General features: G+C 44.1%; 1 protein-coding gene and 1 non-coding gene across 2 annotated transcripts; both read left to right on the top strand.

Annotated features, from left to right (window-relative positions):
* On the top strand, window positions 1-12,268 carry VCPIP1 (valosin containing protein interacting protein 1). Its single transcript, XM_032180712.1, has 3 exons — window positions 1-2,717; window positions 7,849-7,935; window positions 10,931-12,268. The coding sequence occupies exons 1-3, from the start codon at window positions 32-34 to the stop codon at window positions 11,797-11,799; spliced, it is 3,642 nt and encodes a 1,213-aa protein (XP_032036603.1). The 5' UTR covers window positions 1-31; the 3' UTR covers window positions 11,800-12,268.
* Window positions 12,269-26,352: 14,084 nt separating this feature from the next.
* TRNAY-GUA lies at window positions 26,353-26,442 on the top strand. Its single transcript is given in 2 exon segments — window positions 26,353-26,389; window positions 26,407-26,442. It is a non-coding gene; the product is annotated as a tRNA-Tyr (tRNA).
* Window positions 26,443-26,769: the final 327 nt, after the last annotated feature.

Here is a 26,769-nt window from a genome sequence, read left to right as displayed (position 1 = left end):
CCGTGAGGAGCAGCCGGGGGTCCCGGAGGCGATGTCCCAGCCGCAGCAGCAGCCGCCGCCGCCGTCCCCTCAGCAGCAGGCGCAGCAGCAGCAGGCGGCGGGCGGCGGCAAGAAGCGGGAGCGGCGCATCTTCTCGGGCACCTGCCCCGAGCCCAAATGCCAGGCGCGGCTGTTCTTCCCGGCCGCCGGGCCGCAGGGCGGCGGCAGCATCGAGTGCACCGAGTGCGGGCGGCGCCACGAGCAGCGGCAGCTGCTGGCGGTGGAGGAGGTGCCGGACCCCGACGTGGTGCTGCACAACCTGCTGCGCAGCGCCCTGCTGGGAGCCGGCCCGGCCCGGCGCAGCGCCGAGCTGGTGAAGGTGATGGGGCTGTCCAACTACCACTGCAAGCTGCTGGCCCCCATCCTGGCCCGCTACGGCATGGACAAGCAGACGGGCAAGGCCAAGCTGCTGAGGGAGATGAACCAAGGGGAGGTGTTTGACTGCTCCCTGCTGGGCGACCGCGCCTTCCTCATCGAGCCCGAGCACGTGGAGACGGTGGGCTACGGCAAGGACCGCTCGGGCAGCCTGGTGTACCTGCACGACACCCTGGAGGACATCAAGAAGGCCAACAACAGCCAGGAGTGCCTCATCCCCGTCCACGTGGACGGCGACGGGCACTGCCTGGTCCACGCGGTGTCGCGGGCGCTGGTGGGGCGGGAGCTGTTCTGGCACGCGCTGCGGGAGAACCTGAAGAAGCACTTTGAGGAGAACCTGAGCCACTACAAGGCGCTCTTCCACGACTTCATCGACGCGGCCGAGTGGGAGGACATCATCAACGAGTGCGACCCCTTGTTTGTGCCGCCGGAAGGCGTGCCGATGGGCCTGAGGAACATCCACATCTTCGGGCTGGCCAACGTGCTTCACCGGCCCATCATCCTCTTAGACTCCCTGAGCGGGATGCGCAGCTCCGGGGATTACTCGGCGACCTTCCTCCCCGGCCTGGTGCCCCTGGAGAAGTGCATGGGGAAGGACGGCATGCTGAACAAGCCCATCTGCATCGCCTGGAGTAGTTCGGGGCGGAACCATTACATCCCTCTGGTTGGAATAAAAGGTGCTGCTTTGCCGAAACTGCCGAGGAAGCTCCTTCCCAAAGCCTGGGGAGTTCCTCAAGACCTCATCAAAAAGTACATCAAGTTGGAGGAGGACGGCGGTTGCGTTATCGGCGGAGACAGAAGCCTGCAAGATAAGTACTTGATGAGGCTGGTGGCTGCCATGGAGGAGGTTTTCATGAGCAAACACGGTATTCATCCCAGTCTCGTCGCCGACGTGCATCAGTATTTCTACAGGAGGACTGGCGTCATCGGAGTCCAGCCCGAAGAAGTCACCGCAGCCGCCAAAAAAGCGGTGACGGACAACCGCCTCCACAGGTGCCTCATCTGCGGGGCCCTGTCGGAGCACCACGTGCCTCCGGAGTGGCTGGCGCCGGGCGGGAAGTTGTACAACCTGGCGAAAAGCACCCACGGGCAGCTCCGGCCTGACAAAAACTACAGCTTTCCCCTCAACAGCTTGGTGTGCTCTTACAACCCAGCGAAGGACGTGCTGGTGCCCGACTACAGCCTGAGCAGCCTGACGGCGTGCAACTGGTGCCACGGCAACTTGGTGCGCCGCGTCAGGGAAGACGGCTCCGTCTCCTACCTGGACGGGGACAGAACGAACACCAGGTCCACGGGCGGCAAGTGCGGCTGCGGGTTCAAGCACTACTGGGAAGGCAAAGAGTACGACAACCTGCCCGAAGCCTTCCCGATCACTCTGGAGTGGGGTGGAAGAGTGGTGAGGGAGACGGTCTATTGGTTCCAGTACGAAAGCGACGCCTCTCTGAACAGCAACGTGTACGATGTGGCCATGAAGCTCGTTACCAAGCACTTCCCCGGGGAGTTTGGTAGCGAGATTCTTGTTCAGAAAGTGGTCAACACGATACTGCATCAAACTGCCAAGAAGAACCCCGACGACTATACCCCTGTAAATATCGATGGTGCCCACGCCCAAAGAGCTGACGAGGTGCAGCAAGGACAAGAGGCAGAGGCACAGCTTCCCACCAAAATCATTCTGACCGGACAGAAGACAAAAACTTTGCACAAGGAGGAGTTAAACATGAGCAAAACCGAAAGAACTATTCAGCAGAACATTGCAGACCAGGCTTCCGTGATGCAGAAACGGAAAAGCGAAAAATTGAAACAAGAGCATAAAGGGCAACCCAGGACTGCTTCCCCGGGGGCTGGTCGTGAGGGGCCGTCCTCTGCGCCCGCTACGCCAACGAAAGCCCCGTACTCACCCACGTCAACAAAGGAGAAGAAGATCCGAATAACGACCAACGATGGCAGGCAGTCGATGCTGACCCTGAAGTGCACCACCACCTTCCTGGAGCTGCAGGAGAGCATAGCTAGAGAATTCAATATTCCTCCCTACTTGCAGTGCATTCGCTACGGCTTTCCTCCTAAAGAGCTGCTGCCTCCCAAAGAAGGCATGGAGAACGAGCCCGTGCCGCTGCAGCACGGTGACAGAATTGCCATAGAGATCCTGAAAGGCAAGGAGGAGAGCAGCCAGCCCGCTGCAGCGCACTCGGCCCATGCCGTGAAGCATGAAGACGTCGCTGTGACTAGTAAAATCTCTTCGAAGGAGCTGCAAGAGCAGGTCGACAAGGAGATGTACTCGCTGTGTCTTCTAGCAACGCTAATGGGTAAGGCCGGCTTCAGGTTGTATTTTAAAAATTGTGGCTTTTAAGTAGGAGATAAAATTCTACAAAACACAATTACATAAATCTTTTTTTTTTTTTTTTTTTTTTTTTTTCTGTAACCATGGAGTACAGGTTAGTGTCATTATTCCTCTGTTAGAGGAACAGTCAGCGTGCTGTCAGGGGTTTTCAGTGCTGTGAATTTTAAAACGTGTGTGTGAGGTGCTTGTTCTTTCTGCGCTATGAAATCCTCTCTTAAAAACTGTCGTTTAGGAGTCGATGTCTTTGCCTCTCTGTCTCTCTCCCTGCGTTCTCTGTTTGTTTTTCCAGCACCTCATTAAGCAGACATTTGATGGGCGTGCTGTGCGAGCTGCACACTCTCGCTTCCTACACCTCCCCCGGGTCACAGGAAATGAATTCAGAGTAGCCGTGAGAAGGGGATGTTGGCCGCTCCTCGGAAGTTTGAGGACTAAATCCTCACCCCTGTATTAAGACAAAGTCCTGGCGTTTCTCCCCACGGAGAGCTGTGTTGGTGTAAGCAGATCAGCGCAGCATCGTCTCCTTGGCTCATCTGCTTGTTTCATGTGAAGGTCTGGGTGGTTTTCTGTTTTATTTTCAAACAGGAACCACGAAAAGCATCATTTCAGAATGCAGGCAGAGGAGAAGCTGGAAGAACTGAATGTGTATTTGAAGCCCGGCTGTAGCATAGGGTAGCAAAGCTCTGCTTATAAATCATCACTCGTGTAAATGCCTGGTAATAATTCAAAACTAATGAACTTTTCTCAGTTGCCTGTGGCTTTCATTTTCATATGTGGGCTCAGGAGATTTGGGCCTTGATTTGCGTGCCAGTCTCTTCACATAATTACATTTATGAATCTGCTGACTGACAAAAGGCAGATCTTTTTGTCTGTTTTTTCCTTTTTTTTTTCATTTTCTTCCCAACATGTGTGTCTGCCCTACATTGAAGGGACTTCTCTTCATTAGGTTTCACCATTCCTGCTGTGCCTGACGGGAAACAGACCAGCAATTACCCTTTAGCTGTACGAACAGGTCGAATAGTCATGTTTGCAGGTTTTTTTTTTTTGTTTTTTGTGGGAGTCTCCTCTTCTGCTGGAGGGATTTGGTGTGGCCGAGGCATGTGATGTTGCAGGAACAAACCCATTGCATAAGCCCGGGGCGACGTGTCAGAGGTTCACGGTGCAGAACTTTGATTTTCCCCGAGCCCGGCTGTTTACTCCGCTGTCTCTGGCCCGGCCGCCTGCCACCTCGCCGCCCTGGCGTTCGGGTTGCGGTTCCAAAGTGCAGGGGAAGAAAGGCTGGGGCAGAAAGCTTGCCTAACTCCAGGGTGAAACTAAGAGAGCGTTGAAAAAACAGGCTCGAAAATGTGGTCGTGGGCTTACAGAAACCTCGGAGGTGCTGTCAAAGGATCCGAGTGACTTCAGCACTAAGGTGCCTCCCTTTCTGCATCCACTCCCGTATAAACTGTGAGGCTGGTGTTCAAAGATCAATTTTTTCCTTTGCCTCTCCCCGCTGTGAGATTCCTCCCGTGAGGCACAGGTCGGAATAGCCTTTACCTCACCCTTTCCACTGTATCCATTTTGTGTTACTAATGGGACTAAAAGCGGCAGCAAATGATAAACCACCCAGCTATAGCAACTTGGGCAGCGACTGAATAAGATGCTATTTTAGTGTAGCCGCTTTTTGCATCAGGGCTTCATTTTCCTTCCACAATACTCGTGGAAAAATCTAGGCGGCTGGCTACTTCCAATTGTTATTTTTCAGTGGGAAAACAAACCCGAATACATTTCCGAAGCCTTTCTTAATAGGGTGCAGGTGCCAGCTCCTCAGGCTTGTATGTTCAGCCTTTCTGGGAAGGGAAACCTCAGTGTTTCTCAGCTTTTTTTCTCTGTTATTAGGGTGCTGCAAAATTTTGACAGTCAGCTCGGCCTTCATGCTCTTGTTGTAACTTATTTTTCGTAAAAATACTCATCCAACATGGTCAGATCAGGACACGAAGAGGAGAGGTGCGACTGAAGTAGGTTCTCTGGACCAAACTTTTTTTCTTTCCCCCGTGCCTGTAGTTGAAGTTTGTCTTCACTGATCTAGAGCTATTAATTCTGGATGCTTAGAAGAGTTTTATGACAGGGTCTCCTCTTGGGTGGATTGATGCTTCTTTCCCATTTTAGTTACTTAGATTTTTTGTTTCTGGGCTTGGCTAGTTAACTCATTAAAATTTTAGACCGTGTTATTTAATTTTTACATGTATAATTTAAAAATAACCCTTGGGTAATTAGATACTGTGATTTTTTTCTGAACTACTTTACAAAAAGCATGCCTAAGATGTGCAGCTTTTCCCCCTATTTTTATTTAGCTCCAACTATACGATCCTATAAGGAAGTGACTAAAGGGATTTTAATTTCACATCAGCATAGTTAACGCGTTATGTTTTTAAACTGCTTTAATTACACCCAGGCAAAACCACTCCGGATACGTGCAAGCTGAGTATGAATCTGTTTTGGCTGATCTGTTTTGCATTGATCAACTTGCCAGCTCACGTGAAATCCGAATGGCCAGGTTTCAATTAAACCTATTAATCGACACCAGGATTTGCTGGGATTTAACCAGCATTTTAAAGCCAGCCGCAGCTCCCCGTAGCCTGTGTTTATCAGCAGAGCTTTTGGCTTGTTTCGCAGTGCTGCACGCCTCCTCTGCTGCACGCAGGGACTGTCTCGGGCTGCCACTGGCACAGGTTGGTCTGCACCAGCTCTTCCCAGGCGTGCTCGTGGGCAGGGTACGCGGTGTTTGCTGCCCTGCCTTCCTGCTGCAGGGCTGCAGCCTGCTCTGGGGGAGCTGTGTGGTGGAAATAGTGGGGAGAACAGCAGCCCTGCGGTGAGTACAGCAGCCGGAGGGAGCTTTTCATCCAGCTAGATGATCGCCCAGATCAGCTCGTGACCTGTAACATCTTACTGCTGCTGTAGGCAGAACCAGAACGAGCAGACTCAACTGGGAACACAAACCTGCAGAGCTCAAAGGTAGTTTAGCTGAATTATGCACGGTGGTTACTCCAGCCTGGGGAGCTCCAGACAATTGGTTTGGGTCTTTTTGCTGTTCCAGTCTGAGACCTCTTTCTCAAAACAGCGTAAGGGTTTATTTTGGTTTCTTTCTTTCAGTGGCTTTCAGTGTTTTTGTTTGGTGAGCCCTGCCCACCACACTTTTCTGTGTGTAGTCCTTGCTCCTGTCGCACAAAAAGCTGCCTGAACAGAGATGCTTCGCTGGTGCAAGGCTTGACAAAGCGTGCCTGAGGCTGTAAAACTGGACTTTCACCAAAAACCTGGTGGTAACCTTGTGGGAGGGATGGGAACCCTTCGAATAATGCTAAATGCAGCACCATGGGGGTCCGTAAATAGAGTCGGCCACTGTGTGGCTGCTGACCGTGGCTTCCCCATGCTTCAGCAGACTGAAGGCTGTTTTGTTACCAGTGTAGAGGATATTTTGATTCCTGCAGGTGGTATTTAAACCAGCGGGGAGAGCTGGGGTTGCTGCTGCCTGGGGGAAATGAGGAGCATTGCCCAGAGACGTATGCTGCAAAATGTAAATGGAACAGGGACACGGGGGGGCAGCGAGCCCCTTTTGAGGTGATGAAATTAGCAGGGTAAAGCCAGAAGGCGAGACATCCTTCTGTGGTGGATCGTGGAAAATGAGAACGAGCAGCAGGTGCCTTGTCTGCTGGATTTCCTTGCTGGGAGTGGATGCCTGTTAACCAGCCCCGTCTGTGCTCGGTCAAAGCCCTGAGCTTGATGTGCAAATGAATGGAACAAAGCAGCATGCCTGTGGCTTCAGGAGCGCGTTTATCAGGAACCAGGTTACGTGGGGCTCCTTTCTTTAGGTGTCTACAGAGAGGACACGAAGATGTGCTGCTCCTTGTGACAGAGAATGGGGACTCAAGGAACACTTGGAGCGGGGAGGTGGCCGACAGCATCCTTCTGGGGGGAAAGCTGCTAAAAATGACTCAATGCTTTTATTTTGCTCCTAAGGGCAAGCAAAGAAATACTGGTGGGCAGTACTTTGCCTTCTCACACTTTCCAGCTCTCTCTGTCCCAAGCAGTTGTGCATCCAGTTAACTTGAGCTGATGATTCACGGCCTCCAGTTTTAACAGAACAGTGGGAGAAACGGCTGTCGAGGCTGTGATGATTAAAGAAGGCTGCAATTTCTATCTCAGTCCTTTCCCTGAAGGTTTGATGTGACGTGGGGGGAAAACATTCATTTTTTTTAGGAAAATGTCAATGCCCAGTAATTGTTTCTGCATTGTTAGCAGTTCCTGTTTGCAGGCTCTGTCGGCTGCACCACGTACCACTGCTAGGGAGCAGGTGAGTGGTTAGCAGGATGAGGAGCAGCACACCTGAGGGTTTAGCAGGTGCTCTGTTGCTGATACTGTCGCTGTAACTCCTTTTCTCTGTTCTTTACCTTCCTTAATGTAGTCCTGGGGTGATGGTGCTGCTGTTTTTGTTTTGTCTGTTGACCCCTCAGCAGCGTTTGAGGTTGTCACATTTCAATGCCCTTTCTGGCATCGTTGAAAAATGCCAGTTCCAGGGGGCTGCTGGGCCCTGGCATTGGCATTTCACTGCTGAGCCTCAAGAAGAGGAAGGGGGAAGAAGGTAGGGGATTGACTTCTGCCCAACTGCCTGTGTGGGGGCTCGTGCTGCAGCGTGAAGCCGCTGTGACACTGAGACCCCATCCAGGGAAAGGTGTAGAGATACAGAATTGAGGCTTTGACGCACAAGGATACGTGCCTGAATTTTGGAAGAGCATCAGTCATCTTCTTGTGTAAGTGTGCGATGGGAGGGGAGATTTGGGTGTACGGCCTGGCAAAGAACTGGGAGCTGGAGCTTGGATCACATCAAATTTGGGAACCTTTGTACTGGAGCACGTAGGATATTTAATGCAGACTGTGGGATGCTTTCCTGGAAGTTGCCCAGTATCCACAGTTCCTGTTCTACAAATAAGCAATCAGAATTCAAATTCTTAATTGCATTCTCACATTAAAAGTGAGGATTTATTCCAAGGAGTCTTTCAGCTGTTGTCTGTGATGTTAAAACAGGAGTGCTTAATTCTCACGATTGTGTTTGATTTTTATAGGAGAAGATGTTTGGTCTTATGCAAAGGGGCTTCCTCAGTTGTTTCAGCAGGGTGGAGTGTTCTACAGCATAATGAAGAAAACCACAGGTATCTTTTGGTTTTGTTGTTCTTTCTTCCTCTGTTTTCAAACCTTTAAAAGTGTAAATTGGTCTTGAGTCACTTGTAAGCATAAACAGACTTTATTTTATTAGCATGGTACACCTTTAATTTTCATAACATTGTAGAGCTCCTCATACTCCCTCAGAGCCTCTTATAACACTGGGGAATCAGATTAAGACTTGTTCATTCAGCTTAAATATTCTCTTCCAAGATCTTCTCTGTAGCCATACATCTCCAGATAAACTTCCTGACTAGAACAAACAACTTCAATAAGCCAGCTGTGGTTTGGTTTTGGTTTGTTTTTTCCTACTGGAAAGATCAAACGAGGAGAAAATTATAGGACCTATTTCCATTATACTTTGAAACACTCGCTGAACAAGGAGTTCATCTTTGTACTTTGTCTTAGTAGGTGTTTTATACAGGATTATTGCTTGTGTTAAATTTAAATGGTTGGTTAAATTTGTTTTTGATATTCCTACGACTGTTGTTCAAAAGCAAAGTTACGCATCCCCTTTTTATGTTGATAAATATCTCATCTTGGACTATGTGTGGAATAAGCAAGCAATTCAAGTATATTTTGTTTTTAGATGGCTTTTAAAATACTGCCTACAAAGAATAATGTCTGATTCTTCATATAACATGCTATTGAGTTATTTTCTCTCACTTGGAGTCTATTTTCTTGTTGAAGTCTTTGTATTCACAGCTTAGCTCCTGTGGTTTCATCTATAATAATACTTCCTCTGCCACTTTCTTGCTTTCTGATTTCTGAAGCAGTTTTATAAACTTAACCTTTTTTTTTTTTTTTTTTTTTTTTTAAATTTTATTATCAACTCTTTTAGTACATCCTTTCTTTTATGTTTGCAATAGCTAAAATGTGTGGCATCCTTAGTGCGTGCTACCTCTCACTCAATTATTAGCCTGGGGAATAGATTAGGCATGCAAGTGTCTTGCAGGAGATCTGCTTCATTTTAGTTGTTGTCCTTTTACTGTGCTTGTACAGTGCAGACTGGTGTGTTGTTTGTGGCGAGTGAATTAGCTTAAATGACGCCCAATAGAGAGGATGTTCTGGGCTGATAAATGACTAGCTGGAGCTGAGAGCCTAAAATGGATGTAAGAGATTTTAATCCAGCTGGTTTTAGCTCAGAGAATGCCTGGTTTAAAGTATTTTGCCAACTGACAGTGTAAGAGCTAAGGCTGGGGGAGATGCCATTCTGATTTGATTCTGATTGCACTTCTGTATGTGTAGGTATTTTACCTCCTAGCTTGGTAGGTGGAATTACAGTTTTCACCATTAGCATACTTGTATGATTTTAGCGTTTTATGAACTACTAAACTTCCACATCAGTTATCGTGCAAGTGTTTTTTCTTCACGTGAAGAAGCTCCTTACATATTTGTAATATTTTAATTAATGCAGCTATTATACTGAACACTTGAAACAAAGCTTTCCATCAACTGTAGTCACTGTTAATCAATTGAAATTTGATTTAGCAGATTGTCTGAGATCTCATTTGGATTTCAAGATCACATTTTCAAAGGCAGGTTTGGTCTATGATAAAAACTCTTGCACGACTCTTCTGCAAGCAAAGGTTGAGTTGGCGGATTATGTAGTTAAATTTTGTTCTTCAGGCTAAGTGAGACAGGTGCTTGGGGTTAAATTTTGTTCTGTAGCGTGTTTTGGCTGGTTGGTTATCAGTTCCCATGGACATGTAAAGAAAGAAGCTGTGTGTCTGAAGTTGTTGAAATGAAGAATATCTCATCTGTAGATTCCCTGCAGCTGTAGGAGAGTGAATCGGAAGCCTTGGAGGCTGAATGAGTTTGGTCACTTGATTCATCAGTGTAAAAACTGTTTAGTAACATCTCAAATAATTTGATCTGTCCTTTTTGTTGATGCCTAGCATACTTGTTTTGACTGCATTGTATTTGATAACATAGAAGAAGGATTTAGGTGTCACCTTGCTTCCCTTCTCTATAATTTTCGGTATCATTCTTGAGGAATTGTAAGAGAATATGAGGAAAATCCCATAAATTTACCCATTTGCTGCACTTTTTTTTTTTTTTTTAAGTGTCTCATGTCTGCTTTTTTGTTGTTGTTGTAGCTCTCATTTCATAGCTGATAGAACTGAACTGAAGAGAGCTGTGGCAGCCAAGTTTTCTTCTGCAGACAGCTTTTAACTCGTAGAAAACCCTTGTCGCTAAAATGATGCCTTACTGCTTGTACCACAGTCCGTATGGGACAGAGATAAAAGTTACTTTGTAATTTATGACCGAAAAAATAGAAAGCTGATTGTTTCATTAATCTACTTGTGATTGGACAGATCTGCTGTCAGAGTTCACCAGGCAAATTTAAGTTCTGAAGCAACTCTGTGTCAAAAAAGGAAACAAACAGCTAATGAAAAATATTATGTCTCATGTTAAGTTTGTAAAGGTTAATACTTATGATGCCTAGGGCTACTGAACATAGTAACCTTGAAACATTTTTATCTGCTTTCTCTCTGAGAAGACAAGAAACAGGAAATATGAACATCCTCAGGTTTAAGTGCAGTTGTGCATGCTGAAACCCTGCTATTTTAACCAGTACAAAAGAGGTCTTTACCTTCTCTAGATGCACAGTGATTTGAAATGTGCTGTCTACTCTTTAAATGTTTTCTCTCTGTTTTTTTGGCTGAGGGGAAGGTTAGGGTGGTGGTGGGGTTTGGCTTTCTTTGTGTTACTGCAGGCATGTGCTGCTGCTTCAACTTCTGTTGCGTTAGAACTGCTAGCCCTACCAACAGGGTTGTTTTATCTAGTGGTGCTGCAGTCCTGGCAGTTCAATAAAATCACTATAGAAGGCAGCAATGTCTTAGGGGTATACTGTGGATATATGAGCCTGAATTGTTTTTCTCCCATAGTAAAAAGTTTAAATGTGTTTGTTTTTACATTTTTGCTGCAATCATTTTAAATCTGCTTGCATTTCGAATAACTTTTTTTTTCCTGTCTTTATAGGTTTGGCTGATGGCAAGCACTGTACTTTTCCACATCTGCCTGGTAAAAACTTTGTGTACAATGCAGCAGAAGATCGATTAGAGCTCTGTGTGGATGCTGCTGGGCACTTCCCCATCGGTCCTGATGTTGAAGACTTAGTGAAAGAGGCCTTAAGTCAAGTGCGCGCCGAAGCTACTTCGAGGAGCAGGGAGGCAAGCCCTTCGCATGGAATGCTGAAGCTGGGTAGTGGTGGAGTAGTGAAAAAGAAATCTGAACAACTGCATAACATAACTGCATTTCAAGGCAAGGGCCATTCCCTAGGAACTGCATCCAGTAGTCAACAACACGATCAAAGAGCCAGGGAAACACCACTCTTAAGAAAGCCTAGCACAGAAACGGACTTCAGTCCTGCTAAAATTGAGCCTTCCGCATTCACAGCTGCTTCTGGTAACAGTGAGCTTATCCGAATAGCTCCTGGGGTGGTGACGATGAGAGACAGCAGGCAGCTTGACCCCACTTTGATTGAGGCACAGAGAAAAAAGTTGCAGGAGATGGTCTCTTCCATTCAGGCTTCAATGGATAGACACTTGCGGGATCAGAATACAGAGCAGTCAGCATCAGTTGATGTCTCTCAAAGAAAAGTAGAGGCAGTGAGTTCAACTGCTAAAACTGGGAGCTTTCAGGCTGGCTTACCCGAGTCGTTTCCTGCACCAGGTGGTACCGAACGCTTGAATGCTGAATCAACTGATGGTAACATGGTGAATTCTGTGGGAGCAACTTTCCCTGCGAGGTCTAAAGCACAAAAGGGAAGTTCTGTTGAGGAGCTTGAGGAGATGGATAGCCAAGATGCAGGAATTACTAATGTTACTGAGCCAATGGATCACTCTTGATAGGTTAAAATCTAATAAGGGTAGAAGAAATTACTGTTCAAATGTAATGTTTATTGGCTGGGCCACACAAAGTGATTAGTTATTAAATCTTGTATGTATGTCAAAGATTATATCATCTTATTCAGTGCATGATAAGCAAGTGTGTGATTGGCAATAGCTTTTAATATTACCATACTGCTACCCAGGCTGGCTCTGTTACCTGTAAATTAGTTATTAGGAAATGCACTGAGATGAATATCTGCTGTAATGTGGGTTACTGAAAGTTCTTTGTAATTTTTAATTCTGTCTAAGTCTTAAAATTTAAGCCCATGCAAGGTTCTTACCACGCTAGTTTAAGGTTACTGGAAAGGCTAAACCAGGCAAAACTAGAAACTTGACAAGGTTAATCCTGTCCCAGGTACTTAGTTCCACTCAAAAATGCACCGTAAACACGAGCTACACATAAACTTTAAAAAAAAAAAAAACAAAACACAACAACTGAAACTAAACTTGTGCTAAATTTTACAACATGGCATCCACAGTACTTTAATTACACTGGCACTTCCTCAGATTTAAATTTGTTTCATTCATACAGCCGTATACGCTTGTCAGAAATCTTGAAATAAGTGACTGTAGTAAACTCTCTAATTTCTGCGTATTGTCAGTTTGAGCAAGTTAGAAAAAAGTGTACGATGAAGATAAAGTGAATGTGGTGTGGTTACGTGTGGCTGTCTGAGCCAACACAACCATTTTGGTGCTCTGTTAGTAAGTGATAGCGTGTTTGTATTTCCTCCCAAATACTGAGCTGGTTCAGATGTTGTGCAACTTTAAATACAACTACAGGAGAGAAGAAGTTGGCAGTTGTAAGGAATAGCAAATGTTCATTAGCAAATCCATTTCTCTTAAAAAGCTTTGATTACTAGTATTGGTCAGTAATGGAAAAAAAAAAAAGGCTGTCCTCAGAGCAAATTAGCATTTTATTGGAAGGAAACAACTCTCTAACCTAAATTCCCCTCAAATATTCAGTAATAATTGAGCTCTTGGAAGCTGCCTGTTTCCTGCGTGCTGTTTCATTGTCTGCAAAGTCTGCAAAGACTGCTCACCTCTCTGAGCTTCACTTCAGTTCGCGATGCAGGGAGACCTGCAGCAGTGCTAATGCAGCTGGTATCCACTTACGTAGCGTGTTCATCGGAGCTGCAGAGCTGGTTTTTAAGAAGGAGCTGTTGTGCTTGCTCCCCGAGGACGGAATGTTTGTCTGATCTTGCACTTTGCTTCCTATCTTCGTAGTCAGAGTTAAGTGCACTGTTGTTGCTTCCTCTCATGGCAAAATAACACTGAGTGGATGAAAGATGTTAATACAGCTTCAAAGGAATTAAGAGCATTTAAATGTTGAAGTCAGTGTGTGTGCACATGTGGGTTTTTACCAGTTCACAGATGTTGTTTGTATTGTATATGTTTGTATTCAGGAAAGTCTCCACTTTTTACATTTCTAATCACTTAAACAGTTCTAAGCGTTAGTACGAGAAAATGTCCCATGGGGGAGGATTTATTTTTGTATGTAAAAACTACCTGAAGCAAATCACTTAAAGAATAAGCCCTCACTTTGTCAAAGTTGATTTAAACTCCTCTGCTGGTTAACTTCTTATGCAGAGGGAATAAACCTTTAACCATTTAGTCCACTACTTATAGGTAAAATATAAGAATCACCTTTTCACAAATAAAAATGTTAAGATCTCCTATTGCAAACCTGTGAGTTAGGACTTGGCAGCTTGGAGCGCATGAAGTAATTTGGCACACCAGGACTGACCTTGCTGATGCATTGATTAACTGGCAGGGCTTATTCAGTGAGAAACAGGATGCACATGCAGCAGCTGGAAGCCTGCCCCGACTTCTGAAAACATTCAGTCTCCCATGAATCAGTCTGGCTGTCTGAAGGCCGCTTCTATATATAAAATGTTGAGGGTTGTGCTTTGTCACGGCGTGAGGTTTAGGGACGTAGAGCAGGGGCATGTTCCTGGGAAGGAGGAGCTCAGGTGGGGAGAGGCTCAGGGGGAGGCATCACCCGGATCTCTTGCATTCTAGATGAGATAGCTACCACCTAGATGTTTTAAACATTTCCTTTAGAAAAGTCTTCTTTGGCTGGAAAAAAAAAAAGTGTATATGAGAGAATTTTAATTTTGAAATAAATTGAAGTATTTATTGCGCATCATCCTTACTCCAAGGAAAGACGCTTGCTTTGATGCCTTTGTGGTGAGAGTGCGGAAGTTTGTGTGCCTTTGACTGTGTAAAGAGGAAGGCTTGGTTTGATTTTGACACACTTCCTATATTTCAGCAGCAATTTGACATTTTCCTCTCTTAACTAAATAGAAGTAGGCACGGATGATAGCTCGCTTTCACTCACCCTTAGTGTCTTCTCTGGGATCCACTCATGCCATGCAGATCAGAACTCTCCAGTTCCCAAAACCAAATGGTCTCAAACAGGGTCAAAATCACAAGATCTTACGTGAGCTCCTCTGGTCTGACGCAGGATGGTGCGTGGTTCTGGTGCAGTGTTCTTCTTTCACGGGGCTTTCTCATGCATTTAAATACCAGCATTTCTGAGAAAGATGGCTTTTGGTACCCTCAAGGAAGGCTAAGCTGCGCCTACCTGCTGGCACGGCGTGTAACTGTGCAGGAGAAGTGAAATAAAGAACACCGACGTGGAAGCTTGAGCAGATGTTTCGTTTGATTGCTACCAGGGGCTGCAGTTGTGAGCTGAGGTCAGTCAGCGTGCCTGGCGTGAGCCCCCGGCTGCCTGTCAGGTCGCCCCCTCAGGCAGGAAGGTGGCCATGGGGTGCAAGGGCAGGGAAGGCTCGTTGTGGGTGTAAACCCCGTGAACAGGACATCTCAGATGGTGCAGAAAGTGCTCCTTTGTTACAAACAAGGGAAAACAACCAGCCTGACTTCTTGCCACTGAATTGCCTCTGCAGTTAGGCCGGGCTGCTGAGTTGCTTTCTTGTCTAGGGGCCAGCCACCTTTTAACACAGTGTCTCATGACAAAGATGACTCAAATTACTTGAAAATCATACACTTGACTATGGCTTTGGAGGTGTAACCTAAGGGAGAGGTGACTACTGAAGAACACAGGCCCGGTACAAAAAGAAAAAAAGAGCTAGACTCTCAACGAGCATATGGGAAGCCTCGGGAGCACAGATCCATTTTGCAGGCAAATGCAAGGTTTTTACTACAAAGATGTTTGGCTGGTTAGTAAGGTTGACTTCTCGATACTGCTGTTGGTCTGGGAAATGGCTGAATTTCAGTGAGGGGAAAAGGCACATTTTTCAAATGAAGTAATATAAATGCATTTGGGGCGTGTTCACTGTTACAGACACAAGACAGCAATGTGTGTTGTTGGCTTTCTGAATCCTGTGTAGTTTGCTGGTCTGCTCGGTACAAAACAAGAACAAGGTGTCGTCTGTGACACAGGACTAGCAGCTTCACGGGGGCACGGTGCTGTGAGGCTGTGTGCTAACAACCCTGCACCCCAGGCGCACTTCCCCAACCAGAATGCTCAACTGAAAATCTTTGGAGGAGTGGGATCTGTTGTTGCTCTGACCAGGTTAGCAGGGTTGCTTGTGCTGCTTTCTCAGTTTCTTGTGAAAACGTCAGGTAATAACATTCCTAGTGTGCTTACAGCCGGGAGAGCTACGTTCGAGCTGAGATGCAATGAGTGAGAAGTGAATGATTTAAGAAGCCACTGTTACCTCTACGTTTGCTTGGCTCCCATTTTTCAAATAGCAGCATTTACACGCCTTTGTAAAATAATAACATGAAGCTGATCCTTCTGTTTAAAAAAAACAAGAAGACAGTAAGTGGTTTCTTTGTTTTGCTTGTGAATATCAGTTTAGCTGCTTAAAGTTGCTTAAGATCTTTCGAATGCGGGATTCCCTCTGAGCCCTCACGCCTGCGGTTGAGCAATAAAAGGTTGAGCTGAGTGGTATGTCCAGGATTATTTTACGTTTAATGAGGATTATTGCCAAGAAATGAAAGAGTGCACTTTTAGGAGGGAATGCTATTTAAAAAAAAAAATGTATAAATAAGAATTAATAGTGTATATATTTAGCAAACAAATCTTTTTAAACAGTAAGTGCTTTACATGTTGACTTAAAAAGAAACTAGCATAGAAATTATACCATCTTCGCAGCACTGGCTGTTATCCAGCACACTTTGGTTTGTTTTATTTGTGATTGCTGTACTAATTATATTTGATTTTTTTATCTGTAATGTAACAATAGTGTATTATAACAGTATATAGTGTACTATACTACACTTCACTGTACAGTATTTGAAATTTTCTTTGATTGCTATATTAAAACTATAAGTTAAAACATTTGCTTTGGCTTTATAAGATGCAACTTTTATCTAGCCTTTCACACGTGAGCCTATTTAATTAACACTGATTTGGCTACAGCAGGAGTGAGTTGTAATTACTTTTGCATTCTTCATATAAATTACATTCTAGTTGCACACGTGAATACCCGTACAGAAGGTAAAAAAGTGGTATAAACATGAGGAAAGCTAGCTGATGTCATCCATCTTGCTTTAGATATGTTGGTTTAAGATAGACTTTTTGAAAGAAAAACTGTGGAAAAGCTTTTTCATTCTCATACCTATTCTGAATATTTCATTAACCCATAGGACCTTTGAATTTGAGGGACTTTTAAAAGCAGGTTTTTATGTATTTGAGAGCAAAATCTGAGATCTGAGTCTTTTTTTTTTTTTTGCAAAGTTGTCACCAAGAAAATGATGTGAGAAAATGCTGACCAAGTCATATGTGGTACTTACCTTGTATTCTGTGGTTTGAAACATTGGTCAAAAGGTATTTCAAACCCAAATTTTAAGGCATGCATGTAATATACAAATGTGAATAGTACAATTTGGAAGAATGAGACTTCTCAAAATTTGGCAGTACTTAAACCTGAACATATTGACAACTACTTAAATTATCTCTGTGCTTATTCCACTGACTACATGTGGTATTTTGTTTCAAAAAAATGGCTGTAATCATAACTTCTGAGCTTGCAAAGATGTCATAAAATCCATTTGTGAAGCTCGTGCTTCTTCTTCCTATATTTATTGAAAGGCTTTGATTCAAAATGAGACAGCATTAAAACATTCTTTTAAATGATGGATTTGAATGTACTGAGGTAATTCTGATTGCATGTCACATCACAAAAAATTGATAATTATCCTCTAAAAGATTTGTATTTCAGTGGCTTAAACGCTTAGTGCTAAACTAGACATTTATTCATCTTGTTTAATGCACTCTCCATAAGCTGAGCCAAAACCCATACTGTATGTATGAAGCAACCAAGTTAAGAATGTTTTCGTTTTTCTTGTTATTAATTACACAGCCTTACTGTTTAAGTTCTTAAATTTAGATTGGAGTTGTTGCATTTGTTTTCATTTTCCCTTTACTATGTACCTAGCAGACCTGTTCTAAAATGGCTGTCAAGCCGCATCTTCCTGCCAGAACAAGACCCCTCACAAAAACAATTCCTCCATACGATCAGGATGAGAATGAATCTTGGATGTCTGTCAGCGTGTGTAGTGAGTCATGGAAGGTGCTCGGGGTATAAGGAAGAGTCGATTCAAACACACTTTGAGTGCAAAAGTTAATAAAAACAGTGCTGCTTTGTTTGATACCGAGTTTATTTTATTGAGGCTGGAGTATACCTTGGCCTCTGCTCATTTGTGGTCTTTCGAATGCTTACTTTTTAATCCTAGATGAAGAAAAGTAGTAATGCTTGGGTCCATAATAGACTCGATGGCAAAGCTGATGTTACAGAAACCCTTTTGTCACAGCTGTTTTGAAGTAGGTTATTCTGATCTGGATTACTTAACTCTCAGAATCACCCAGCATTGTGATTTTTACTAGAACTATCAAAGGCATTAGACTCCTGTGTGAGCATTACCTCTTTTGCAGTACCTTGCAGAGGCTTCAGAGAAGACTCATTCTCTGCTCTGTTAATTACAGGCATTGATTTGATGATTATGACATAGCACAAAATTGTCTTTGGACTTTATCCACCTCTGTTTTTTTTTAAATGGCTACCTAATTTTGTTTTCTGCTGGAAATATTTCTAGCGGCTTGCCTTGCTGGTAGCTAATCTAATTTCACTTCTAAAGCCATCCTGTAGATCTGTACTGGCTGGAAACTTGCATTCAATAAATAAAAAAACTTAAAGATGGCAGGTACAAGGAAACAGCCAGAAATTAGATGAAGGTTTAGTAGGTACTTTTTTTTTTTTTTTTTTTTTTTTTTTTTTTTTTAAACCCAGTTGTGAAAGGCATGAAGTCGTTTCTAAACCTTTGGCCCATGGTTTCAAGCATCTTCTTTCAGAATAAGAAAATTTGATTTTATATGTGATTTTGTCAACTCAGTATACAAGAATTTATTTAAAATGAAGCTTCCTCTGGATTGTCAAATTCTTACATAAAATGTAGAGAGAGCCTTTACCCTTTTACCAGTCGTTACCTCTCTCTCCTTTCCCATGTTTGTGCAGTCTCTGTGAATCCTAACGAGTTCTGATCTTGTGCTAGCTTTTTGTTTGTTTTTCATCTGCCATTTGATACTGAATCATTTTTATAACAGAGATTTCTGTATGCTTATTGTCCTCTGTTTATACTGCTGCTTTCAGAGGGACGGCGAGAGGCAGTAGAGAAATGATGCAATTTCACACCAATTAGACCGATAGGAATTAAAACCTTGTTGGACTTCCTCCAAGATCCGTATGTATGGCACAGAAAGGAGTGAAAGGAGATTCCTGGAAGAGCAGAGGACTTGGGGGTGGATTTCTGTGGAGGGAAGAATCTACACAGGGATCTCTCCGTGGTTATAAAATCACCTCATGGTCCTGTAAGGTGGCAGTGTTCGGTGGCATTCCACCTCCAGGGTGATCAGCTTTTGAAGCTGCAGTGGCTGAATCCAAGTCTGGGGATTTCCTGGGGTCCACCTCTGTTCTCCAAGGAGCTGAAGCTGCCAAAGAAACCCTTTACCCCATGGGAGAGAAGGGCTGAGGCCCAGCCTGTTGTTGCCACACGATGGTATAGGATTTGTGGCAGCAAGAAGACAGCCAAAAGACACAGAAAAGGCAAAAGCCTAACTTAAAATTATGGTGTATGAAATAACTCCTTATCCTAACTATTTGCATGCTCAAATCTGCTGAAATAGTGCTCGGTACATGCCCGAGTCCTGTGTCTGAGCACTGTGCTTACAGTGATACTACTCCCCCGTCCTCCCCCGTGTCTTTCTTAAAATAAGACTTCCCAAGAGGGATGCTGGAAATCACAATTATTGTTGCAGACAGCAGGAGGGATAAGGGAAATTATAGTCAAAAGTACCTTCCTTTTGCTTTCAAAATAAGAAAATTCAAGGCATGGTACACCAGAGGATGCTAAATACCAATTTGTATTTCTTTGCTCCCTCCGTTTTTTCTAACCTTAACCTCTTCTTTACCCTGCCATATTTACAAATGTGTTGTTTTGTTGTTGTTGTGTGCTTCGCTGTATTTGAAGTCAGTCAAGCTAGCTTGTTCCCTTCTTCATTCCATTTCCAAATTTTCCAAGCAATCACAGGTCTCTAATAAGCCAGCAGCTTGAAAACAAAACAAAAACAAAGAAACAAAAAACCACCCAAGCCACCAACCAAACAAAAAACAAACAAACAAACAAACAAAAAACACCCACGCCATTAACTATTGTCTATTCTGAAGGCCATCTTTTTCTTTGTGTTTTAACAATTTGGATCTTTCCAACCCTAAACCTGAGGTACTGTATTTGAAACCGTCATACGCTCACATCTTTGCACAAACTTACTAAAATAGAAAAAAAAAAAAGTTTCATACAGCATACCTGAGGCCATTTCCTGGACAGTCAGTACGTGCTGCAGAAGTGGAGCTAGCGTGGAAGTGCACAGTCTTTTGCAGCTGCAGTCACTTGCTGTGTTCTCTCCTCTCCTGCTGCTGGAGCTGTACGGGACGTGGGAACACCATTGTACAGGAAAAAAGGCAGGCTGCGGTTGTGCAAGCAGCAGAGGCCGGCATCTCTGGCATCACCAGTTGTGATAACAGATTTGTCTCTGTGACTCCAGTTATTATCTTGCAATCAATGTTAGGAGCAAAAAGGAGTCTTGTACTTAGTTGAGAAAAGAGGGGACCAGAGCAATGTTCTGTGAGGGGGGTGGAGTAGCAAGTCAAGCCAGTGCTTTCCATTCATCACCGGGATACCACCAGATTTAGGCTGTGTGCATGTATCTAGCTCAGGCCGCTACTGAAACGCTGTTGTCACTGCTGCCTGGCTGCTGTTCACGTTTGGCTGGCTCAGTTTAGCTCCAGCTCCTCTACAAAGCTGTTGTGTTAGCACCAATTGTTTGCTCGTAGTGTTGGCAAACCATCGTCTTGGTCAAAGGATTAAACTGACTCCTCTGGCATTTGTAGTGGTGTCTTCCTAGGGCATAATACCAAAACAGCATGGGAAAATGTGTGCTGCTAATACCTGATTAATCGGCGACTTCCAAGGGAATCTCTTCAATCTCCAAAGTTGCTTGCATGTTTGTGAAAGTATTAAATCTATTTATCTATCTCTATATATTTTTGACTGGCTCGGCTTAATTAGTAAAATTATTCACAGAATCACAGAATGGCTGAGGTCAGAAGGGACCTGTGGAGATCACCCAGTCCAACCCCCTTTCCAAGCAGGGTCACCCAGAGCACGCTGCACAGGATGGCATCCAGGTGGGTTCTGAATGTCTCCAGAGAAGGAGACTCCACAGCCTCTCTGGGCAACCTGTTCAGTGCTCTGTCACCCTCACAGCAAAGAAGTGCCCCCTCATATTCAGCCGGAACCTCCCGTGCTTCAGTTTCTGCTCATTGCCTCTCATCCTGTCGTTGGGTCCCTGATTTCCAAAATAAACAAGTGACATTTGAGAAATTAGTGATGTTTGATAATCAAGATTGATGTAATCTAATTTTGCAGCTGTATCATTATTTATTTGGAAGGTTGGATGACAAAATCCAGGTAATGTCTGAGTATAAAATTAGGAATGTTTTCACCATTTGACTGATTCAAGGTTGTTCTACCTTTAACCCTTAAAAAGTAACATTTACCTACGTAGTGCCTCATAAATTATTATCTGTAGCAATGAAACCATTGGTAAAATGGTTGACAACCAGAAATTTGTCTCTTCAAAGGAGTACTATCAGAGTAGCTGCCGCTGTGCTTGCATAAGCAGATGACTTGAGGCTTGGGACTTGGTTTCCAAATGACAGCATCCATCAGAGCAGTGCATATGCAATTTCCTCATGCTCTGTGCAAGAGGCAAGTGCGAGCTCAGCACGACCTCTCAGTTTCTTCTCAAGCCAGTGACAGCTGAGGATTGCCAGAAGCAAGGATACAGAGCAGCTTATGAGATCTGAAATGTAATGTCATCTCTGAGAGCGACAATTATTCTGTGGTAGGGCAGTATTGCTGGAGCTGCTTTATTGATCTTCTGTACTTGGAAACTGGTGGGGTTTGTTTGTTTTGTGTGTGTGATTTCTTTTTATTTATTTATTTATTATTTATTTATTTTTAATTTCAAGGCTTGATCCAAAGACCACTTGAGAATTGTTAGAGCAACCATACAGCCTCCTTGAGAAGCTGACAGAATTTGCCTTGGGAATGTGCAAGAGGGTATTTTCTGTGCTCTGGAACGATCTATAATTGTCACGGAGGTTAACGCGCTAGTGCAAATTCTAAGCACATCCAGATACACTTTTTTTTTTTAATACATATTTTTGTGATATAGTAGATATTTAATTCTTATATTTCCACCCTCCCTCCATTAGCAAAAATAAAGTAAACCTGCCAATATGGTAAAGTGATAAAGTACCAGTGTGATTCAGGGTTTCACAAGGTACGTGCAATTCTTTTTTTCTGTCATGATCAACAGAACACAGGCAAATTGGCAGGCAGAGGCATTAGCACTTTTTCTCCTCTCTGAAAGACAGTATAAATAGATTGAGTCAAACGTACTCAAAGCTTGCTCACTCTTGTGAGTAAAGCGTTTTGTTCCTGTAAGACTTGTCATTTCAGGAGAGCGTTGTAAGGAACATTCAGAGAAATTTCAGCAAAAGCAGATCATTTTCAGCAGCCATGCAGAGAACGTTGCCCTTCAGAAACTTTGATACTGAGAAGCGTAAAAAAAGAAAAAAAAGACTGTGTGTGACTGGAGGCACACAGCAAGTTGAAACTGATCTGAAGTGCAGCCTCACTGAGCTGATTGTGAGGTGACTCAAATGCCAGTGACAAACTGGGATCGTCGGTACCGAGACACAGAGCGGATGCAGGTAGTACAGGGTTGTCCATATGGAGAAATATTTCAATTTAAAAGAGTACCTGGTAAGTATCTGCCTCCTCTTCATCTAAAATTTCTCCAAAGGTGTGGAGAAAAATACTCAGCCCCTACAGGGCTGGTGCAACCACAAAGAACGCCTTTGGCACTGAGTGAGTAGCACTTCAAGACCTAGTCTAGTAGCTGGGCTGAAGTCCTGATGGATGCCTGGGGTTTTGATTTGGTGTTTTTGCCAGTGTTGAGCTTTGGAGATTATAGATACTCAAGGTGATGAGGCATTGAAAGCTACTAAAAATAATCCGCTAAAGAGCTGTAAGCTCATTTATGCTGCTCTTTGTCTTGATGTTAGTAATTGTCATGCTAACTTTAATGACCTTAGTTCTATGAGGCTGGCAGTGATTGTTTTTGAGCTGGGAAGCTTTACTGAGGAAATAAACTACTTCATTTTCACAATCCACAAAACTATTTCCTGGGCTTACCTTATAGGAATTTTGCTAGATTCAAAGATTGAAGCACTCATAGCAGGAAGTCAGCTGCGTGCCTTGCTGGTTGTCTGTGCACAGGACGATCTTGACAAAGACTCTAGGTTCTTCCATTGCAAGCTTTCCAAACAACCTACAGGCAAATCACGCAGGATAGACTGATTATTCTTAACTTCCCGACAGTAATATTAAGCCCTGTGCCCTCTGGGGAATAGGCTCCTTGTATTGCTTAGCTGTCCAGATAAATGTTTAACTGCCTGCCTGAATTTACAGTAAGATTTCAAGGAGGGTAGCAGCAAATAATTGCACTTATTCACATTACTTCAGAGTCCTTCCATCATTTCAGCTCTGTGAACATTTGCAATGGATTCATGACTGGGATTTTTTTATTCATTAAAGGCTTTTGGAGGGAATAGATGAAACTGTCACAGAATGGGAGCAGTAACAAATGAGCCCAGTAAAACACATACAGACTTAACGTGGCCTAATCATGTGGTACATTTTTACCACTGCAGATGGGTATAATTTTTCTGAAGCATCAGCATTGCACAGAAAGGGACCTGTTTCCCAGCAGGAGCAGTCACTGATCTGCTGCTGATCAGATGCATAATGAATGCCTAATACATATATGTGTGTGTGTATGTGTATATATTTATATATATATATATATATTTTTTTTTTTCTGCAGTTCAGTAGAAAGCTCAGCAAGAGGGAATGAATAACAGGGCAAATTACACGATCACCGTTCAGTCTTTGAGTACTTCACCTTAGCAAATCATCTGGATCAGAGTAGGTGCAGGTGTCCTTTCTTACTGTCATTTTAGTATCAGAAGACAAGACTTCCTTTTAATTGCAAATCCAAATACCAATTGGTTTCAGTTTGTCAGGAGACCCCACTAACTAAGGCAGTGGGGGAGTGGCAAGGTGGCACTTGAAGTGCCATCAGCTTGGAGTGATGGTGATAATTTGCCTCATACTGCAAACCTGAACCTGCAGCAGCGTTTTTGGATCTAGGTGCTGTGTTCTTCAGGTCTAGGCTGGAATGGAGCTGTCCTTTGTGACAAGGGGGGAGTCTTTGGAAGCACAAATGAAGGTATAAAGCAGTTCTTGTAGAATGGGACTCAGATATAGCAGGCTGGTGAGTGTTATGCAAGGAGTCTGTTGAGGCTGTTCCTGATGGCTTGTGGGCAGTGACAGCCTGGACAGTGCATTAAAAGGGCGGCATGTAGGGGATACACTCTGTATCCTACCACAGAGACAGACTACCAGTCTATATGTCCTTTCTTAGGGAGTTTCCTAAATAAGCAGTTGGTAAAACAAACAAAAAAAATGCTCTAGAAGATGTTCCATAATATTAAACCTTGTCACACAAGCCAGTAATACATACAAGATTAAAAATATGTATTATGTGAGGTATGTGATCTGATGTACTCCAAGGCAAGTGTTTACTGGATGTCATAACACGTGGGTTTTATATATATATATATATATATATATATATATATATATATATATAAAAACACGTCTTTTTTTTTTTTTAATATATATATGTATATATATTCTACAGCAGGACTGTCAGTACTTACTAATTTAGTAGTTTGACTCAGCTGATGCCTTCGTTAGGATCCATTTCCTACAAATTAAGAACATATGTATTACTTTGGGAATATAGAAAAAGGTACTTATTTAAACTGCAATATTTTTAATTCAGGTTCCTTTGACTCTGAATTAAATATAAATGAATGCTAAATGATGATATTTCATAATATATGAGGCTGCTGACACAAATCCTGTCTCAGGGTGTTTTGTTGTCTTTTTTTTTTTTTTCTTATTATTACGGCTTTTGTAGTTCAAAGACTCTTGTCACAGCTTTGATGTGGGTAAACCTGCTGTGTTGTCATCTCTGGATACTAAAAGCAAATCACAATGAATACAGGCTGGTGCTGAACACTTGTATGGTATGCAGCAGGCAAAGACTGCTTGTAAATTAAAATATATATATATATTATATATATATATATTTTTTTTTTTCTGTGAAAGATGCAATGGTACGAGTTTACACGTGTGATTAGTAGATTTGTAGGGTATGTAAATTTTTTGGTTGGCTGTTTTTTACTATTCCTGCTGTGGTCTATTACGGGAGGTACCAAGGTCTGAGGTTCTTATGTGCATGTGCAGAGGGCGCTGCAAGCCAAGGTTTCTCGCTAACCCTGCTTCAGAGCCACGTCCCCACTGGGTGGAGAGACGCTGTACATAACCTGTACGTATATAAACATATATATGTGTGTGTGTATAAGCTCCGTACATCTAAGGCTTCATTTATACGAATAACCTGCAGCTTAAGACTTTTGTGTAGGGGAATATCTAGAAAATACACAGATTGTGCCGGAATGTAGCTTGGATTTCTGGGCTGTTACAGCTTCAAGAAGGTTTTTCCTCTATTCAGGGGTTTAACAGTTTTCCATAAGTGAACCAGCTTTTGAAGTTAGACAAAGAATGTGTTTGAAATATGAAGCCACATACTGTTTTGATGATTTATTTTGACCATTAAAGTAAAAAGCACATTAATAAAGGAATAAACGAAGAATACTGATGTTTGGGCCCTACGATAAATAGCCATAAGGTGAGCAAACGCAGTGGACAAGTACCTCTAAAAGCTGATTCCAGGAGTGTCTTTCACAGAGTTGCACGAAGATGCTCCCATGTTTTTTTTGGCTCAGGAACTCCTAACCCATGCCTTTAAGGCAGGTGCTCACACCCTTTTTTCCTAAGAGCTGCACAGAGTTTATGTTTTTGTAAATGCACCCGCAGGAGGATGTGGTGAGATGGTTGGGGTGCTTCCTTTTTTTCCCTTTTTTAATGTATAAGCAGGTAGTGGTTAGAGCAGCCACCCAGTAAGTGGGATGGCTGGGCATGATTTAAACCCACATTTCTCGTTTCTCGCTTCTCAAGCGCACGTGTAACCACAGGGCACCAGTGCTTAGGAGGTGGTGAAAATGGAAGAAGGTTGACTTTGTGGTGTGGAGACCGTGCTCCTGCATGGCAGTGCGTTACAGGGCTGCCTATGGGGCTGCTCCTGCATCCCCACCTTGGTCAATCGCTCAGCACCAGAGGGGAGCACCCTAAAACCCCTACTAACAGACATGGCCTCCTTGTTTTTTGCGTGCGCTTGGGAATATATGTTTTTAATCTGATTTGTCCCACATGCAACTTTAGGAATAGATGTTTCTGACAGGGCTTGACACGCGGGATTTTATAGGTATTAAGGACCCTAACCTGCAAGGCTGTGAGACACAGCACCCCCAGGGCCTACCAGCCCTCTGTGTATTTTAAACCTTGCAGTTTGGGGTCCAGGTATTTGTCCTCTCAGTAATTGCATTTTTGTAAGTGGGATGTGTGTGTTGTGTGTGTCTTTTCGTGTGACTGCACCCCTCGCACCATGAATTAGTATTTACAGAGTTGCTTTTGGATTCTCATTGCCTTTTGGCTTAGGATGTGTGTGCCTTGAGCTCAGCACTGAGATCCCACAACAAGCTGGGCATGGCAGCATGGTGCGTGTGGTAAACCTGCAACACCCCGAAAGCCTGATTTTAATTTGTGTGGCAGCTTTTGGTCGGGACGTGAGCGAAGGACACTATTTGGTGGGGAGGACCCGCAGTAGGTGAGGGCGTTGTGAGGCGGGAGGGCTGTGAGGCGCGGAATGGCGGCCGCACGCAGCTCCCTTCGATAGCTCAGCTGGTAGAGCGGAGGACTGTAGAGGCGCCGCCCGCGGGAATCCTTAGGTCGCTGGTTCGATTCCGGCTCGAAGGAGGCTCGGTTTTGCGCCGCGGGGCCGCCTCCTTTTTTTTTTTTTTTATTTCACTTTACGTTATTTTATTAATTTCGACGCCAATTTCGGTACCGGAGGGGTGATAAAAGACACGGGGGGTGAGTGAGCACCCCCCACAGCCCCTCCTCCCGCTGCCCGCCCGCGGCTGCCGCGCGGCCCCTCCCCGTTCCCCCCCCCGCTCCCTCCCCTCCCTCCCTTCCCGGGCGTCCCGTGCCGCGTGCGGCGGCGGCAGCCAATGGGCGCGCAGTCCGCCTGCGCAGATTCAAACGGCGGCCCGGGAGGGAGCCTGGGCGCGAGATTCGGCGGCA

The sequence above is a fragment of the Aythya fuligula genome, chromosome 2 (genome assembly GCF_009819795.1).
Source record: "Aythya fuligula isolate bAytFul2 chromosome 2, bAytFul2.pri, whole genome shotgun sequence".
Taxonomy (NCBI): domain Eukaryota; kingdom Metazoa; phylum Chordata; class Aves; order Anseriformes; family Anatidae; genus Aythya; species Aythya fuligula.
This window is presented reverse-complemented; position numbering and strand designations above follow the sequence as displayed.